The sequence below is a fragment of the Panicum hallii genome, chromosome 5 (genome assembly GCF_002211085.1).
Source record: "Panicum hallii strain FIL2 chromosome 5, PHallii_v3.1, whole genome shotgun sequence".
Classification (NCBI taxonomy): Eukaryota; Viridiplantae; Streptophyta; class Magnoliopsida; order Poales; family Poaceae; genus Panicum; species Panicum hallii.
This window is the reverse complement of record NC_038046.1, coordinates 6,606,613-6,618,715: the sequence shown is the minus strand read 5'-3', so window position 1 is coordinate 6,618,715 and position 12,103 is coordinate 6,606,613. Positions and strand designations below refer to the sequence as shown.

The following is a 12,103-nucleotide window of genomic DNA, read 5'->3' as shown; positions in this document are numbered from 1 at the left end:
GTACTTTGCAAGAAAGTTTAGTGTTAAATGTAGGGGCATGCTCTCAACACACAAGAATACAATCCTACATGACAGAGAGGTAAACAACTAGGAATGGATTCATACCACAATGGGCACTGCTATCTAATCAACGAGCTTATTTATAACAAGTATAGAATACATGAATTATCCAGGTCAGGAATTCCGAACACAAACATCACACGTTATACAAGTCGGCTAGATTTCATTTCCCTTCTGCAAAATCGGGTGCTGACAACAGCGATCGAGATTGTTGCATTGCATGCATACATCCTTTTTGTAGTAAGAGGAAAAATCATTAGTTCTTCAGAGGATGGTCAGATATGACTGGCATTCAGAAACTGATGGGCTCGTTGCCGCGCGGCGATCCATCCTGCACCCGGGCTGGTGGTTGGTGCGCCCGCACTGCGCTACGCGTCCAGCACGCGACCCCACCGCCAGCGCCACCTTCGATGCGATCGGCCGTCGGAAGGGGAGAGTCGTCGCGCCGCGCGGACGTGCCTCCACTTCCCCACCATCGCTCGCTGCCAGCAGCCGCCGATCGAGCCGTCCGCACTCCTGATCCGACGACCAGCCGGCATCCCACGACCCCTTCCCGGCCCCGCTGTTTCGTCTTCCTTCAAACCCACGCAACCACGGATGCGGGATGCCAGTCCACCGCAGCAAAGGTGGCTGGCGACTGGGAAACTGGCACGCCACCAACCCAGCTAGCAGCGCAGCACGATCGCCGCCCACCCCCGGCCCTCTCCCACCCACCCAACCAGCCCCTCGCCGGTGCGGCATGACGGCGACGTCCAGGGCCCCGCGGCGCCCCCGCATCCGCGCCCGCGGCCCGCCGCCGGCGCCGACCCCGATCCGCACGGCGCGCGGCGCGCGCTCCGCCGCCGCCGACGAGCTCGTCCTCGCCGAGTTCCTCGAGGCCTCCCTCCGCGTGCCCGACCTCGCGCTGCCCCCGCCGCGGAAGCGCTTCAGCTTCCCGCCCGCGCCCGCGCCCCCGCCGCCGACGCCGCGCGAGGTCTCCTCGCAGGCCCTCGCTTCGGGCGACGCGTGCGACGCGGCGCTGCGGGCGGCTATTAGCGCCGCGGCGGAGTCCGGCGCGTTCGCCGTGGCCGGAGCGATCGACGCCCGCGAGGTGCGGGGGGCCGTGGAGGCGGCGAGGGCGGTGTTCGCGGCGCCGGATGAGGCGAAGCGCGAGCAGCTGGCCAGGTGGTTCCGGAGGAGGGATCCGGTGGCCGGCGGGGAGGAGTTCTGCTGGTTCCGGCCGGTGAGCCCCAACGAGGATCGCGCGCTGGGCGCCGCCTTGCCCGGCTCCACGTACCGGATGTTCAGGTACGTGACGTGCGTGCTGCCAATTTGTACCCGCCTTGTAGCATGTTTTGTCTCTTTCCTTGTCACCCTGGCAACTACGGAGCTACCCTGCAGTATAGGTAGCTACGTACAGGTTTGCAGAGAGTTTCAGAAGCCAAGCTTCGTCAGAAAAATGCTTAGATCAAAACCAAATTCGATCGTCTTCATTAGTACTCGTCCTACTATCATCTGAATTTCCCGTCAAAAAAATTATCTGAATCCATCTGAAGCAAGCTACATTAAACTGGGGTAAGGATGTGAGATCAGATCAGTATCGAGTAGCGCTAGCAATTGTTTTAGATGATCGACCAGGGAGGCCACCAATGACCTAGCGCCGCTAACCTGTTGAGGCATTTTCATGACTTGGTGGCTTGCACGATCGACAGTTTTATCGTCGCAATAGATAAAGTCGTGTGATCACCCAATATGGTAAGCACCGAGAACTTCAAGCAACAGAGAATCAGTAGACGAACCACCAGTTCCTACATATGTTTGAGAAAAGGCCCAACCATGCAAGGAGTGGGCAAGGCCCATATAGACGCATACGACCAAACTGAAGCACAGCGGCCCATACCGTACTCACCAAATCACCATACTCACACCAGCTTTTGTACTGTTGCTAGGGAGAAGATGGACACTGTCGCGTCAAAAATGGAGAACGTTGCGAAAAATTCTATCAGGGTTCTATCTGATAGTGTCAAGGCTCCTAAAGACTCTGCTCTGTCCAGAGAATCCCCGTCAATCCTGTGCCTGACACTGCACAACGCTAACAAGTCGAAAACAAGTTGGAACGAGTTTGGCAGCACTGATCCTCCTAACTCGCACGCTTTGAGCATCCAACTCTCTGGGGGCGATCGACAGATTTGCCTCCGGAACCAGGGCGGCTCGACCGTTTTCAGTCTGCCTGCAGGCTCCATGCTCGTCACAATCGGCAAGCAGGTTCAGGTATCATGCTATCGCTATATCCATTACTCCTCCCTGTCCATTCTGAAAACTGCCAAGATGATCAAATCAACGCACAAAAGATGCCTTAACCTTCATTTGTATTCTGTGAAATATGGTCAGTGGTTTTTCTCTGCAACTCGGTTCGGCCCATGTACGGGCTGTTCCAAGTCTGAAACACTTGTTTGCTCTGAACACAGGAATGGTCCAATGGGCAGTTCAAGACCGCTGTTGGCGAGCTACTGTTTGAGATGACCGATGAACCAGGCCCCTTCGTCTCCCTGGAACTCGTGTACTCTCCAGACGACCTGCGTCTTCCTGAGGTTGGCCGGCAGGCCAGGTGCATTGACCGCCCGACGATCGTCTCCTGCAGGGACCAGATACTGGCTGCTCTGATCCTGCTGTCTTTGTTCTACCTCTTCTGGCGCTGAGTGCATCCGGCCGGCGTCCCTTTGGCAATGCCCGAGATAAGCTAATTTTTACGCAACAGCTTTCTTGGTCCTAACTGCCTGCCCTTCTCCACTGGTTGATTGTGGAGATTGTGGGAACACCGCATGGGTTGCGGTGATCACAGGTGGTTTGAGTGTTTTGATTGATTCTTATTCCTTTTTTTCTTGAGGAACAAAATACACACAATAAAAATTTTAAAAACTGTTTTTAGCTCTTCCCATTTGAAGGGAATGTTAGGGGATTGGTTGTTTTTTGGATTGAGGATGTTGCCGTTGCGATTGAGGTAGTACATGCTGCTATGGAGGTGGTCAATTTGGAGCAGTTGTACTGAATTATGGATGCAGTAGTAGTATATGGGTTTGCTCTTGTGGGCTGCGGCCTGGATCTGGGGAGGTGTTGCCTTGCAAATTTGCAATGTAAATTGTAAAGCCAGTAGCTGTGTTGGGTCTTGGGTGTACCTGAAACTGAAAGAAAGCTTGTACTAATTATTTTTTTAGTGAATAAAGAAGGACGTATTTACACTGCATTTTGCCCTACCCGTTACAGTTCCTTGCCTTTGTACTGCCATCATCTGAGATGACCATGCTAGAGTAGACTGTAGTCTGCCATAGATTTATTTTCCTATAGTCTGCCCCTGTTGCCGGTCCAGCAAGTGACAATTTCCCTACTGCTGACCAAGCGGTGCAAACAGCACTGACACTGTTTTGTTACCGTGAACTCTTGGTGATAGCCTGTTCGGCATCTCACCGCTCACGTAGTCAAGCGGCACACTGCCTGCCCTGTCACGTCATCGTGACAGTACAGCGTGCCGCTGCCATCCTTGGATTTGCACTCTTCCGATGGCAACAAAACGGCAGGTCCGACCCTGACTAATCACCCGGAAAGACGGTGCCGGTGCTGCCGCAAGCGTACAAGCACGGAAACGGGGTGCCACGGCCGGTGGCCCCGTGACGGAACGGAACGGGGTTCCATGTGAATTGAACGCCCACCTGCAGGTCTCCCCCCCCCAGCTGCGGACAAACGCTCGTAGCCTCTTCCGGTGTCCGGTCCCTCTCGCACAGGTGCCCGGCACGGCCACGGGGCCACGACGCGAGCGTGCGAAACGGGCAGGTCCCTGTCTCGCCGAGAGCATCCGCGCGACGCCGGGCAGGGGCCCCGGCCGCCTGCACCAGCTGCGCGCGTCGATCCTGCAGCCGGGTCGCCGGAGCCGTGGCGCCCCTGTGCGTTGCCCGGGCGGATCGCCGCGATTTCTTCCGCCGGACCAGACGTCGCGCCGGCGGAGGAGCGGCGGCAGCACCCCCCCGCCGCGTGCCTGGCGAGCCCCTTTTCACGTGCTCGGTTCCGGCGGGTTGCAGGTTCCAAGCGTTGGGCGCGGAGCGCGCACCTGAAGCTGGAAGAAGGACGTGCGACCAACCCGTCCTCGCGCCCTCGTCGGCTCGTCCCCGTGTTCGTCTCTGTGTCTGGTAACGCGGATCTGGGGCCGGCCCTCATCAATGCGGGCGATCTTCTCGAACGATCTGCACGGGGCCAAGGCGAAACCTTCCGCGCGCGAGCCCCACAGGGCCTCTCCTCACTCTCGCCTGATGGCTGATGCCAATCTCTCAACCCCCACCGTCCTTGCATCCTGTTTGTTGTGTGTTGCCTCTCGCTAATCATTGCAATCATTGGCGCCATCTTTGCTCTTCAGACCCTTTTGTTTCTTTGCCTCCTCTCACATCCTTCCTTTCCTTTTCTTTCTTTTCTTTTTGTGACGTCCTTGTTAAATCCTCGGCTGTTCTCTATAACACCGTGTCGAAGCAAGGAACAAGGTAAATTCACAGAGGTCTTTTACACCGATGTGGCCAAGCCGTGTGGTGACTGATGGCTGCCGAGTAAAGCCGGCTGTCTCTGTCAATCTGGTATCCAGTGCGAGTCTGGCTCCTGGCCAGGCTGATGCAGATCGAGAGCAGCAGCACCATGCGGCCATGCTCCTGTGGCGTTCACTGGAACTTCTGTGGTGGCGAGTCAGTAAAACAAAGCCACTCCCACTCCTCTTCCTGCACCATTGAATTGCTTCTGTAGAGACAGTAACCACACAGTCTACACGACATTTGCAGTTGGATTCTTGAGGTATGAACAAGTCACCTGGACAGGACTGATCTTTGAGTCGTCCATTCACCCTTTCATCTGCAGTAAAGGTGAGCTTGCTACAGGTAATCGCCTCCAAGTTTGCCTTGCTACCTCCTGCCGATTCCTGCTCCTGGATGTGATGTCTCGAAGTTAAGGCCCCTCACTGACTAATCGCTGAGCGGCGCTGCGCGATTACAGGCCTCCAAAGAAACCGAAGTAAATGCACGATTTGTGTAGCTGCAGGACCTTCTGTGTTCTGTCAGGCTTGCATCTACTGCTGTAATGGGTCTATGCATGTTCGGAAGCTGCTACTTGAACGCTGTAGTAGTGTTGACAATGGATTGGCAATTTGGCATGTCTGAACCTCGCCCCTGTAAAGTGCCTTTCCGGCAGTTGGCAGGCATGAGCTTATCAGAACCATCAACGAAATCATTGCGAGAAACCAGCAAATTTCAGCAAACACCTTGAGCACTTGACAGTTTTTTTGTGCAGCAAGTGGTCACACGGCAACAGTGTCCACAGTGGCGGAGCCGTAAATCCGGGGACAGGCTGCGGCGTGCCCATCACCGTTGATTGGCTTCGGACATCGGAGCCGGCCGCTTGTGGCCCCAGCCGAAGCTTCGTCCAACAGTAACAGCCACGGTTTTCTTTGGCAATCGATGGCTGAAGGATCGGCACAGGAAGCTTCTTCCTGCACCAACCTCTCGGTGGGCATGCATGTTGACTCGAGTACCACGGTACTGAAGACATGGATGCAAGTTGGGGACGCCGTACCGTACGCATTGCGTGTGGTTTCAGGTGGTTCAGAGAGGACTACGATCGCTTGTTGAACACTGTTCGCGGGTATTCGTGAGCCGAAGACCTTATTCGGAACACACAAAAGGCCACATAAATGTTTCTGCTAGTTGTCGGAACTCGGAAGGAGTGAGTTTTTTTTCCTTGATTCTTGAAGGTAAACTTTGTACTGAATTCAGCTGGACAGTCAGTTTTAGAAACTTTTACACGTATAGTACTTAGGTTCACCTGATATGCAAAGAAAACATTGGGACGATCACTTGGACATGAGAACAGTCTCTCCGTCGCATCAGGCGCATGCTGCGGATTCAACGGCTGCTCTCATTGTTCCATGACGTGAACCGGCGTCCGGCGGTGGTTGCTTCCAATCATGCCGTATTGTTTGTTATGCATGGCATGCAGATGGTGCCATGCACTGCACGCTGGGACAAATGGCGTAATGCTGCTACAGCATCTAGAACCATTTAAGGGGGGTATCCCATGTTCTTGTGGATGGGAGGAAGAAGAAGAAGACCTAGGATGATCTATCTGATGATCCTCTTGTCCTTGGGCGCCGGATATGTGGGTGCCACTATCTGCGCACACTGAGCTCAAATTTGATTGCATATTAACCGAATTGGTGAATGGCCTTGAAGCAAAAACAATAGATGTTTTTGTCATTCTAATTTAAAACTGTCATTGTTCACTAATAGTTTGTGTGGCTCATGGAGAAATCTGCCGTTTAAGCTGTCAGTGTTTCACTAATATAGATAGGAGTTCCATACGGATGTGAAGCCTAATTCTTCAGAGGGGGGATGTACTGCGCATGGAGCATACTCCGTTGCTCAAAATGTAACTGTAGTAGATAACAGCCGAGTTTGGCGTCTACCACTTTGGAGGGATTCGAACCCTCGAATAGTTCCTACAACTATACCGGTTCTGATCAAGACCGGGGCTATCACCTACAAGTATCTCAAACTTCTCGGAACTGAATTATTTCCTTGTAATCTGCACACACAAACGCTTCCCGTTGCTGGGGATGGGAATCTCCACTCTCCAGACTACGATACTGTCACAGTCCCTCGCTTCTAGAGCAGTAGAGATGTCGTCGAAGGCTCGAAACTGCAGTAGAATTGCTCAGAGTTTTTTGTCTGCAACCGGTGACGCCGTTGTCCCCTAGCTAGTTCTGCAGCCTACAACTGCGAGGCTCAAGGAGATCCCTAGGTGTAACAAGCATTCAAGAGCAAGCACCAAAAATATGCAAGCTGCTCCAAAAAGCTCTTATCGAAAGGAGGAACAGACTCAACCAGTCTAAGAGGTAAGTACAAGGAATTTACAACTGTATCGGTAGTCCAGAACTGAACACTGATTGGTCCTAAAATTTAAGAAACAAAAGGAGAAAAGAAATAGAAGAACTTGATCAGAGTATCAAACCGTTTTTCACTTTATTACAAAGAAAATCATACTGAATCGACTCGTCCAGTGCTTGAGGAAGCAAAGTTTCCCTATGGAGATGAAGTATTTTGCACATATTGTTTTTCATCACAAAAAATCCCTGCACTGAACTAATCATATAGGACTGTTTTCTGTTCATTTTTTTTTTGCTGAAATGCAAGTGAACTGCAAATTTAAAAAGTAATAGTACGATGTTTTGAGATTATTTTGGTTGTGCCATGGCAGGAAAATTTTAGCATCCTTGTTGTTTTGAGTAGTTCGTGCCTGATAAAGCATATAAATCCACAGACTACATTTTCCAACAGATAAGTCGAACACATCAGCTAAGACACTGGACCGGAGTAGATGGATAGTATCCATTGGATGCCACTACGGAAATGATCCAAAAAATCTGAACTCGAGTACTACATAACACAGGGAAGACATGCCATTTATTGCATCAATACTACACGTCTACACTGCTACTGTTGTATACAGTTCCTACCATACAATACAGAGCAAGGAGGAGAGCACTCCGGCGCATTCAAGAAACAACAGGCAAAGACCCAGAATTAGTTGCTTGTCAAGCGTCTGAATTGATTCATTCAGCACATCGGCCTCGGATGCTCAACCAACTTTAATTCTTCAAAATTACTGGTGAAAATGGTGTACACTTCACCACCAGGTGCATGTGAACAGTAGAGTCGCTGCTTGCCTCCTGCATGTTACAGGAGTACAAGGCAATGGCACAGCCCCAGCAAAATTTTAACAGTGCGAAGAATTTTTTTTCTAACCATTGAAGCTCATGTAGCATGTGCCCGAGTTTTTTTTTATGGAGCAGCATACACCAGAGTTGATTCCCAGTTTAGTACCACACACCCAGACCATATCAGTTACAGTTACTGTTTACCTGGTTCAGCATCTTTACAGTGCACAGGTGTTAGGCACAGCCAACTGCTACAGTATCATCGAGGCAAAGGGAAGAACAGCATCGTAGTTTCACAGGATTGGAAAAATATTTGCATGCTAATTTAGGACCAGTAACAGGATTCTAATTACGAGTTGCAGCCACCACTCTTGGCACGATGGGAGCCGTTGAAGTCACCATGCAAAGAGCGCGTTGCATTTTTGCACGAGCTCCGCTACATCTTGACGTCCGTGAGCGTGACCCAGATGTGCTCGAACACCTCGACGATGAGGTCGTGGTACTCGGCGGCGTTGAGGGCCAGGTAGCACGCGAGGAGGTCCTCGAGGTCGGCGGCGGTGCGGATGCCGTTCTCCGCGATCATCTCCTCCATCGACTCCCGGAAGTCCCGCCTCGGGTCCCGCGACGACTTCACCACCGCGAAGCTCTCGGCCAGGGGCGGCGGCTTGGTCCGCGCCGGCGTCGGCGAGCGCGGGGTCGTCGCGGGTGGCTTGCACTTCTTGGGCGACGCGATGCGCGGGGTGTTGGCGCGCGTCTTGAGGCGGCGCGCCGACGACACGGATCGTCTCGGCTTGAGCTTGCTCTGCTCGGGAGCAGGAGGTGTTCGCTGGGTCGCGTGTTTCAGGACGTCGATGTGCTTGTCCTCCAGCTCGCAGCCGTCGGGCTCCTTCCTCGCCGGCTTGGTCGTGATCGGCGGGAGCGTCCTTTCCGGCCTCCTCTTGGTCCGCAGGTCGATGATGATCTCCGTAGCGGAAGTGAACACCTTGCCGTCGAGCTTGTCGTCGGCACGGACGGCAAGCGTCGGTTTCTTCAGGTCCTCGTCGCTGCTGTAACCGACGAACATGTCCCGGCGGCACGGTGGGGTGTCGGGCGCCTCGACCGCCACGAGCTCGGGCCGGCGCCAGCAGCGGCACCCTGCGGCCGAGGCCGGCGAGGACGCGACGCCGCTGCTGCTGCTGACCGAGGAGGGTGCCGCCAGTTTGACGCAGCGCCTCCGGTGGTGGCGCCGCCTGGAAGACCGGCGCGGCGGCGATAGCTGCAGCGGCGGGAAGCGCGTGTCGGAGGCCCTGGGGTGGAGCGGCGATGATCCCAGGACGATGTCCCCCGCCCGCGGCGTGTAGTAGTGGGACGCCCTGTGCGGGAGCCACGCGCCGCCGCCGTGCCTCGGCGTGCTCGGGAGCGGCCGCGACGCGGCGTGCGCGGCCGCCACGCGCGGGCTGGCCGCCGCCGCGCCGCCGCCCCGCGCGCGCATGTCGCGGAGCTTGAAGAACCACGCGTTCGGGATCATGTCGGACAGCCGGAACTTGTGCCGCCCCATGGCCTCTGCTTACAGAGGATGAGAAGAATGCAGGACGACAGCAAAGAGAGGCTGCCTCGGCGTGCACTGTGCTACGCTTGCGATGCTATGTCTCTTTGGTGGCTTGCTGTTCTGCGTAGCTTGCTCTGCACGAGGGGGCAGAGGCGCTGCGCAGCGCAGGGAAGATGAGGCCGAGCAGAGTAGAGGGGCGCAGGAAATGGCGCGCAGTAGACTGGGGGGAAGCGGGAGGAGTCGCGGAGACGCGAGGCGCCTTTTGTCCTCGCGCTCGCGCGTCGCCTCCGGCCTCCCTCCCCACGGAATCCTTCTCCGCGGCGTGGGCCCCCACACCGGATACGGCCGACGCGGGAAAGCCACCGCAGGGGTCTCAGGCTCAGGCAGGCTTCAGAAGGGCCGAAGGGGGCTCCGGCTCGCGCTCAGGTCAAGCCCGGCCGAGACGGACGGCGACGCAGGCAGGAAGGCAGCCACGGCCACGGCCACGCCACGCACGCAGCAAGGAATCATCCCGTTCGTTGGCGTCGCTCGAGCCACGGGGATCAATCACATTGTACTGTGCCACTGTTCCGGATCGCGTTGCTTGGCTCGTTTCTCGTTTTAAATCCGAAGAAAAAAGAGCGTGTGCACTGTGTTCCTCTCCTGTGGCGAGATGTGAAAGCCTGGCCTTTAAAAATTTTCAGGGATAGGGGGATGGGGCGCGCAGAGAGTGTTGGTCGGAGGGAGATGGGCCTGCTGCACGTAGTAGGAAGTAGGATAGATCCTACTAGTAGATAGATAGGATCCTCTCAAGAAAAAAAAGATAGATAGGAATGGCTGCCTTCTTCCTCTTCGCTCCCCTTCAATCATGCGCGTCAGTATAAAAAAAATGCGCGCTAACAGCGTCTTTTTTTTTAACGAACACACTTGAAGAGGGTGTTTCTATCGATAAAGTAGGAAAAATATAATAGTAGAAAAAATATAAGGATATAGCCCTGAAAGATCCTAACCAGGAAAAAAGAAATAAGGCACGATAACAACACCGACGAGTTAAATTGAAGCATCAACATACGCCGAACTTAACTCCACTCAAACAACTCAGGCTGATCGGATTGAAACGTCGACGCAACCCACACAACTTGTCTCCACGAGACAACACTATCCGGTCAGATTGGAACATCGATACGGATAAGACCACTCCGCTGGGCAATAAAGGCATACCGAAGCCTAGCCGCCGCGGCTAACAACCTTCTCCACCCATATAGCTGCCGTCAAGTACGGTCCTGCGCTGATAGCAAAACGAGAGAAACATATTGCACCGCACCAAAGAAAGCCACCATCATGCAGGACCCACCGCCGTAGTGCCATTGCAACACCATGCACCATCCGACAGGGTAAAACCACCGGATCCGAACCACGTGCAGTTGCCTCACAGTCGCCATCGTAAAACACAACGCGCAGGGCCTCGCCACATCCGCCAGCCAACAGCGTCCTTGTCCGTGAGTCGTTGCCCTAGTTTAATCGTTTCATTTCCATCGCGCGCCTGCAAGTATGCGACCGGCACCGCAGCAGTAGTCGCCCGGCACTCGTGCGGTGGGTGCAGCGGTCGATCGGTCGGTGGAGAGGGACTCGCGTTAAAAAGGGCATGTTGATCCAGGCCGGGGGAAACGGGTGATCACATGTTCAAGAATAGTGTAGTGCAGGCGCTGAGGTCTGGTCCGATGAGAGGTGCCTGGAGATGAATGATAGTTCGCGTTGGTGATCGAAATCTAAGCCTGTCGAGCGCGGTCAAAGCTTGCTGTACAATGCAATCTCTGTTCCTTGGCTTGTCACCTAAGAAACTCACTTGGAGCCTGAGGACTTGTTTGGATGCTGGGCTGTCGACAGGAGTTCAGGACAGAGGTCCGTGCTGTAACCAAAAGTGAACCGAGCGTGTGTGCCTTACCGCGCAAGAGTGGCGGAGGCCTCCCTCGTCAGGACGAGCCACCGCTGTCGCCGCAACTTCATCTGTTTTGACAGGCTTATCTTCGGTGTTCAGAGTTCAGACATCTTGTAAATAGGACGTCCAGCGTCAGTGACGCTGTGAGAAGCAATGGGGCTGCTTAGCTCGATGGTATGTCCGAGAAACAAAAGGATTTGTTTTCTTAATGAGAGAGGAGCTGTACGGTCCATCACGATGAGTTTGCAATCATCATGTTATCCAAATCCCTCAACCAAGGTATCTGCAGTTCCGCAATCGAATATATTCCTCTGAAAAAATGCGTCACTGGGCGGGGGCGATCGCGTGGGCAGCGGCGCCGACGCCTCGTCCCCGCCCTCCCCGTCGTGGCGCGCGCCAGCGCACGGGCGCGTCGCCGCCGGAGGGAGCAGCACGTACGCGTCCCGGCGGCCCGCGCCGATTATTTTACCCGGCCTGTCGGGCGTTGCGGTGATCGCCCCGCGGCAGCATCGCGCACCTACTACTGACTAGGCTACCACTACCACCGGGGGCTGATCCCGCCCATCCCCCCGGCCGATCCATTTGTTAACGGAGCAGCGCCCCGGCACCGGCAGGCGGAGATCCTGTGTCATCCTGGCTCCGCACCCTTGCCTCCGCCGCATTACGCGACGAGGGAGCGCCATTAGTTTAAGCTCGCCCGCGCCATCTTTCCCGGGGGGGCTCTCCTCTAATCGCGAGCCCGCGACACGGCGCCCCGCGCGCGCGCTCTCAAGATTCGGCATTCCCGGCGGCCGCCGTTGACAACGGGGGCAGGGCGGCCACGCACCGGTCGGCGTCGAGGCGTGAGTCGTGACCAGCTTATGGCTGCGGCTGAGAC

At 55.0% G+C, this 12,103-nt stretch overlaps 2 protein-coding genes across 3 annotated transcripts; one reads left to right on the top strand and one right to left on the bottom strand.

The window, feature by feature from the left end:
* Nucleotides 1–401: 401 nt before the first annotated feature.
* On the top strand, nt 402–3,283 carry LOC112894271. Of its 2 annotated transcripts, none has more exons than XM_025961920.1 (3): nt 402–1,347; nt 1,989–2,310; nt 2,508–3,283. In XM_025961920.1, the coding sequence occupies exons 1-3, from the start codon at nt 665–667 to the stop codon at nt 2,736–2,738; spliced, it is 1,236 nt and encodes a 411-aa protein (XP_025817705.1). In that variant the 5' UTR covers nt 402–664; the 3' UTR covers nt 2,739–3,283. The 2 variants fall into 2 exon arrangements, with proteins under 2 accessions (XP_025817705.1, XP_025817706.1); XM_025961921.1 differs by having other exon boundaries at nt 1,989–2,425.
* Nucleotides 3,284–7,837: 4,554 nt separating this feature from the next.
* On the bottom strand, nt 7,838–9,782 carry LOC112891874 (transcription repressor OFP2-like). Its single transcript, XM_025958870.1, has one exon. It carries the CDS (start codon nt 9,315–9,317, stop codon nt 8,217–8,219), a length of 1,101 nt encoding a protein of 366 aa, XP_025814655.1. The 5' UTR covers nt 9,318–9,782; the 3' UTR covers nt 7,838–8,216.
* Nucleotides 9,783–12,103: the final 2,321 nt, after the last annotated feature.